Source organism: Limulus polyphemus, unplaced genomic scaffold (assembly GCF_000517525.1).
Source record: "Limulus polyphemus unplaced genomic scaffold, Limulus_polyphemus-2.1.2 Scaffold4021, whole genome shotgun sequence".
Classification (NCBI taxonomy): domain Eukaryota; kingdom Metazoa; phylum Arthropoda; class Merostomata; order Xiphosura; family Limulidae; genus Limulus; species Limulus polyphemus.
The window spans coordinates 43,891-51,372 of record NW_013669631.1 but is presented as its reverse complement, the minus strand read 5'-3'; the positions used below and the strand labels follow the sequence as shown (position 1 = coordinate 51,372).

Below are 7,482 nucleotides of genomic sequence, written 5' to 3'. Positions count from 1 at the left end.
CTTGTTTTTGTCATCTTACGCCTTTTAATGACAATGGGAACATTAGCAGGGAAATAATATAATAGCCAATGCTCGTCCAGAGATTTTCGTTTATAAAATTTTTTATTGTTCTCAACTTGATTTTTATTTTATTACCTCGTCTCCATAGTTACTATTTGCAAATAATCAATAATATTGTAGGTCCATTTTATTGTTGTTCTTTCTACACGCCTTTATAACACATTTTCATCTCATTTAATTTCTGTTGTGCATATATTGTTGTATGGAAGATATTTTAAAGTGATTCATCAGGTAACTCGGTAACCCGTGGCCCAATTTAACGAAACTCGTTTTATTCTGTTTCTATTCTCATTTCATTACAAATATGGTGGTATTGTGCACTGTTTTTGCTGTATTTAATTACAGACAAGCACACAAACAAACAATCTCAGTTTTAGTAGTATATAGATAGATATGTAGATAAATGCATGTAATAACACTTTAAAATTAGTTTCTCGCAAATACTGCACTAAATATGTCCTGGTGTCCCAGGTTAATCCACATTTCTTTGTTTTCCAATGCAATTAAAATGAGTGATATGCCCACCTTGGAAATTCTAAATCCACATCTTTAAAGATTCAAGTGTACAAATATCTTGTATCAGAAATGACTCTTACAAACCCTTTCCAAAATCAATAAATTTTTGGTGCCATTACACTACCTACAAAATTCCAAAAAATTTCAGTATGCAATACTAATACATGCTATTCCACTACAACTTTATTTTGGCTGTGGTTGTCCTTTGAATTGTTGGTTTGCATTTTTTAAATAATTCATATATTGTACTCCACTTTCTTTATAATACTTAGTTTTAGTGTTAATTTTCTGATGCTATGAATTTAAAGTAATTTAAGATTTTTTTGTACTTTCTAACCATAATACTTACATTTTCACAAAAATCTTTGGAATCCCTGTAGACTTGATAAAAAGGCTTACACTTTGCCTCTTTTGGGCAATGATTATTTCCTGAAATTACAGTAATTATGTTAATCTCCAAACCATTAGCAACATCCACCATTTATGTACAACTTCTTTCCACCATAGCACCTGTATAGTATTATAGCCTCACTTATGTGTATCTTTATTTCCAATCTAGCACTTATATAATACCATAGCATGCTAACTATTCAAACATAGTAAAAAAAACCACAGTAAATGGAACAAACTGTCAGAAGTCTGATATTAGAGAAACTAGTTAACACATTCGTGCATCCTCTTCAGTCTCATCTTAAGGCATGAATGTGTCAAAACTAGTTTCTCTGACAGTTTGTTCCATTTACTGTAGTTTTTTCACTGATTGCTACACACAGTATTGTGCATGTTTTTTTATTATTATTATTATTCACACATAATCTAAGATTTTTCCAATCTAATATTCAGTGGTGACATAATCATGACATTATGTATTACTTAACATTCTTCCCCATTCAGCTGTAGCTTTACATCCCTCAAGAATAAAATTCAAAAAGCACTATAGCAACATCCAAGAATGTTTTGTAACTAGTCAAGAGAGAACTTAAAATTCACTTAATAAGATGTTCTTCAAATAAGCCAATATCTAAAAATAGCTATTTTCTGCCAAGTGCATGTCCAGAGGTGTGTATTTCCAAGAACAAAAAGTAAATAACTTAAAGAAAAATACATGTTTCAACCAATTTTTTTTTTTATTGACAACATATAATCTAACTATTAAGTGTGGTCTTTGTCTTGTATCAAAAGAACATATTATTTTATACATTGAAACAAATAACCTACCATCTATCCAAGCAAAATTTCTTGGCCAATTATACACGCAAGTGAAATCGTTTGCACATGCTAGCCACCAGGATTCACAGTCGCTCTTACACAGCGGTACATTTAAAAATCGTTCATTAGCAATCTTTCTGTTTACCTAGAAAAGTGGCAAAAGAGAAATTTAACAGACTTACAAACCTTATCTTTTAATTATTTTAAACTTTAGTGGCAACTTTTCCAGAGGTATATTTTATAAATATTCAAGTACAGTTGTACAAGTGTATGAAGTTTAGTAATGACTGTTTGTAAATTATCTTTTAAAAACAATAATCATTTTCTAGAGTTAACTATCTGCTCATTATGTTCTTAATGATTTTTACCCCACTATCAAACTTTATACAGATATATTTTCATCATAAAACACTAAATGCTCAAGTACATTTAAGAGTGTATACAAAATTTATGAATAACTTGCTTATAGATTCAGGCATTTTAAATTCAAACTCTTACATTACTAGAGAAAACAAACTGGTATACTTTTTTGCATATTTGCCAACTTTTTTCTGCATTAACAATAATTAAGAAATTCACAAGCCTTATTCTAACCTTTACTACCCATGGTCCAATGTTAGGTTCACATTCATGAAAACACAAATCTTGAATGAAATGACGTTGACATTTTGCAGATAATGTATAATTTGGCTTGCAGAAATTCCAATTGAAATTGTACATGTTTTTGGTATGAACATCCTGTGATGTATTTTCTGTACAACATGATCGATCCTTCCATGGACTACACTGTAAAGAAAACAATGCAAGTTAATCCGGGCTTTCAAAGTCTTCATTTTTCTTTTTATGCAAAGTTGTAATAAACCAGTAAGAGAAGAAACAGTTACACCATAAACAAATGTGAATAATTAAAAGGGAGTATAAAAAAAAGTGCTTTTGATGCTACAGGACTGTGTTCTCTTCATGTGCTTGATTATAACGAATACTTATATTAATTACAATAGATAATTAACATTAAAGTGAAATAAACCAAATCCATGATTTGGCTCCGTTTGTTAATAATAATAACAATAAATAGAAATGACTAGTTTAAGGTCTAACAAGCAAAACAAGATTCTTTATTTCAAAGGAACAATATATCATGAAAATGGGCTTTTTAAGTGCAGTGTTATACTCAACTTTCCATAGGACAATGTATTTTTTAATTTAAATATTTATGCTTTGGTATACTAAAGTTAATGGTTGATTATTATACAGGGTGTTCCAAAATTGTCTTTCTTATTTTAACAGTTAATAATTAAATAACTAAGGAAATACAACCATGCACTCTTCAATATCTTGTAGCCCAACTCAAACAAATTTTATTGTCATGCTTTTTTTCATTTCAGTAAGCAGTGTTACCCTGTAAAATGGTAATCATGCAAGAAAAGGCTGAATGCATCATTTGGCTTGTACAGACCAAGTCAGTGACTGTGGTGCAATGTAATTACAAATTTCAGTACAGATAATCAGTATGGGGGGTATGTTTAGGATATACATTGCACACCTATAGCAACCATCTCAGAGCTAAAGACCAGGAGAACGTACACCATCACCATTGTAACTATGACCATGCTGCAACAAATGTGGACTGAAATCAAATATTGGTTAGGTGTGCTGAAGGCCACTAACGGTGCACATGTAGAAGTCTGCTGACATGTCAATAAAAACTTTGAGTTGGGCTACAAGATGTTGAAAACTGCATGGTTGTATTTCCTTAGTATTTAATTATTCAATTTTAAAATAAGAAAGATAAATTTGGAACACCCTGTATTTAACTCTAAAGTAACTTTTAAATACTACTACTACCTCCTTGGTCCCTAAAGAAGAGAATTTCAGAATGTCTTAATGTCTTTGTAAGAATGCACTCAGTCAGATCTGCTCTCTGTCAAGGTAAGTGTCTAAAAGTCTAATGAAACTTGGATATCATGTTTGATTACATCTTAAACAGTGTACAGAGTTCTCCCTCTCCAACCTGATATGTAATGATAATTCTCAACTACCTCCCAAATTTCAAAGGAGAAAAGTACTTCACAGAAAATAATAGTACACAGAAAGAGACATAATGTACGTATTAGCCTAATGTTTGTTCATTCTAACAATTTCCAAACAAGAGTTAATGCAGTATACCATCATATACATATATCACAACGGGCTATTTGACCTAGTAAAGTCACCCCTTATCCTTAAATAATGAATACAAAACAAGCTCAACTAAATGGAAATTTAAGTACTTATATACCAACCTAAAAAAAAAACTTCAAATCTAAACTATCAACACATTATCATATTGCATACTATTCCATGAATTTCTGATCGTAACAGAAATAATAGTGCCTTAGAACAAGACTAAATTGATTTTCCTAAGATTTATATTTAGTATTTTCTAATACCCACAACAATATGAACATTAAGAACTTAGGAATCATAGGTAGGCTAACCAAATCCTAAAATTTGTTTTTACATACTTACCAGAACAACTATTTATGTTTATCCTACAAACAGTTCATACTTTCTAAACTATGTGTCATTCCTGAAACCTTGTCTAGAATGTAATCAACAATACAAGGAGATAAAAACTGAACAAAGTAATCCAAGTTATATCTAACCAGTTGTTTTTATCAAGTTAAAGTTATCTTCTATTATAAAAATTCATATATGCAGACCTACATACCTTGGAGTATCTCAACTTACCCACCCATATCAGTCTTTCTAAAGCATCAATTAATATAGCAATAACATCAATATCATGCAGTAAACTGATGGGAACTACTACCATTAACATTGAATAGTTAGTTAACGAGTATCACTGATACAATACAACCAACGAGAGCTATCAACAAGGAAAGTAAGCCAATTGTAAATCAATGATTGAAAATTGCAGTATAATAAATCAATGAGAAATCAGTGAAAGAGAAAAGTAACACAAAAAATTAGTACCATCTCATTGATGAAAGAGAAGTAGCAGCAACAATAGTTGAATGTCATTCCAACAATGAGAAAGAGCACCAGTGCAAAAACACAACAAAAAACAATGAGGACTAATTTATGAATGAAAAGAGCAACACAATAACACAAATGGAAATTCATCAACAGGAATGGATAACTGTACCAAGACCAAGGAGAGCTCATTAATAAAAAAACAACAAAAGAAATATCAATGAAAATGAACAGCAATAATCAATGGAATCTCAGACAGAAGAGCAATATAAATCAAAATCAGTGGACAGAGCAGTGTTGCATTAAGCTCATTAGTCAGATATAGCACAACATTAAATAAATGTCATTCAATCAATGATAAAGCAATGCAATAAACCAATGAGCATTAACAAAATGAATGAACCTATGCAAACCACTAAAAAATCAATCCAATTTATTTATTTGAATGCTATCAACACACAAATACAGATTTACTTTCATAAGTTATCATAAAGAATTATCAGCAAAAACAGTCATTGACTCAACCATTTAAAATTTTGAACAAAATCTGGGGAGTTTGCTAAGATGTTGAATGCTTGGATGTTTTTCTAAGAGCTTTTGCAATTTGATTCTTCATAGTACGTGACATTAGACAGCCATCTTTTCCACTGGCAGTCAGATGATAACATTTTGGTGGTCTGTGTATATTTTAATAGAACTATTTAATTAATGGGCACTAATCTAATCAAAAATTTCCATGAGTGATATCTAATGTGTGATTACTATTCGAACACTAACAGTTTTTGTTAACAAGGGGGAAAAAACAAAAAACTGACAGTGCTTGAATGCCACCTGAAACCTTTGAAGGTTAGAACTATTTTCAAATTCCTGGGTACCAAATGAACCTCCAAACACATCCTTAAAATATTTACTTACTTGATTATACAAAGATGACTCCTTTCCTGGCCTACTCTTGTGATGTGGAGTGTCTAAACACCAATTCAAAAGCTTTTCTGGATCAGTGCTCAACTGTGTTAGTACCCCCTGGTACCAACAAAATGTAATGAGCAAACACAAAATGAAAATTCTGGTAAAAGCCATTTCTGCTTTATACAGTGTATGCAACTAAATGAAAGAAGCAAAAAAAGGAACTTACAATAGTTACAATGCATCATACAATTAAAATTGATAGTTTTTTAAACAAGTTACATGTAACACTAAATAGTTATGCTGACAATGTGAGTACTAATTGTTGGATAATTTGTTTAACATAACCCATCAATGATTAATTGCTTAAAATATCTTTAAAACAATAGCAGACCGACAAATTATGCAGAAATCAGTTCCACTTAGACACTTATTTCATTTCACCTGAGTAAATATGTAAGCATATACAAATTGGTACTTTTAAAAGCAAAGTAATAAAAAATATTCAGTCAATTGGTTACTTTTATATAAAACATCACACATACACATGGCAAAATTTAAGCATGATACACATTTCATGATAGTCTTAGGCTCTTAGCCTCATGCTTTGAAAGATGTTTGCCCTATCCTTTAGGAATATTAATGATGTCAGAAAAAAATGACCAGAGTGCTTTTGAAACGTGGACCTTTCTTCTTCTTCAGGGAAAAACTGGGAATAGTGGTGTATTCGAATGAGTAATATATATATATATATATATATATAAGAATATTATGTACTCTTGTCTTTTCTCATGTCAAATTAAGCATAAGTGATGGAAAGTCATCTGGTCCATTGAGGTCACTTTTCCTACCAAATTTCAAATAAGCTCTTCACATTCATATAGCTAAACAGCAAGAGTTTCAAGAAACCTTAATTAATAGCACATCACCTAGCACAGTATTACATAAACTTGTACTTCTAACAAACCTGGATCACTTGTTGTATAGCCCTCTTAAAATTAGTTCATTCAAGCCTCTAACCATTTGATATACCGAAATCATTAAGTCACACATTATGTTCCAAACAAAAACATTTTAGCCTTTATACTTCCTTTATAGCATAGCTAAAGTTTTTATGTTAAAGAGAGCTAACAATTCTGGGATATGCATTCTTATGTGAAACCTCTTAGACCCCTTTTTAAAGGCAAAATACCAATATATTGAAAATAATTGCATAAAATGGCTATTAAAATGATATCTAGTCTAAGTAAGTTTAATTATGAATAATGATTTCAACACTTTGAAAAGTTCTCTTGATCAATAGAAAATAGATTAAATTTGGACTTGAATACACTGCCTGTGGAATGTTTTAGTGGAATAATAGTTAAAAACAGGAGCTTAAATAAGAGATGTAACAAGTTATCTGCCTGTGAAAATGTTTGCCTGCTATTAACTTCAAAATCAAATTTATTTGATAAGTATAATGATGTAAAACCCAATATTTAACCCAGGTTGGTTGTGCTGACAAGTTTTTTTGGAGCATCATCTTTATAGGACAAAATGGTCTTATGCAAGTTACAATGTAAAAACAAAAGTTAGTCTGGAAAAACCCTCTTCTAAAACCATGATAAGAATCGTTAGTTAAATTTCAACTTTAAAAATGCTTTTCTAAATTACCTACTGATTTCAGTTCAGAAGTTAACTAATACATGTCACACTAAGTTACTAGTTACTAAGTTATTTGAGCCTTTGTTTGTTTTTTTTTTTTTAATATGGACCACATTTACACCCCCCCCCTGATAAAAAATTTATAAAATCATTTAATGAAATATATCA

The 7,482-nt window shown here is 30.7% G+C and overlaps 1 protein-coding gene across 4 annotated transcripts in view; it reads right to left on the bottom strand.

Annotated features, from left to right (window-relative positions):
• The window catches only part of LOC106470465 (folate receptor gamma-like), a 16,139-nt gene that overhangs the window by 4,543 nt on the left and 4,114 nt on the right, over positions 1-7,482 (bottom strand). For all 4 annotated transcript variants that reach the window (XM_022399074.1, XM_022399072.1, XM_022399073.1 and 1 more), the window contains exons 2-5: positions 5,677-5,865; positions 2,380-2,571; positions 1,795-1,930; positions 926-1,005 (exon numbers count right to left, since the gene is read on the bottom strand). In XM_022399074.1, coding sequence (XP_022254782.1) covers positions 926-1,005; positions 1,795-1,930; positions 2,380-2,571; positions 5,677-5,841 — 573 coding nt within the window. In that variant the 5' untranslated portion in view covers positions 5,842-5,865. The remainder of the gene's footprint in view (positions 1-925; positions 1,006-1,794; positions 1,931-2,379; positions 2,572-5,676; positions 5,866-7,482) is intronic.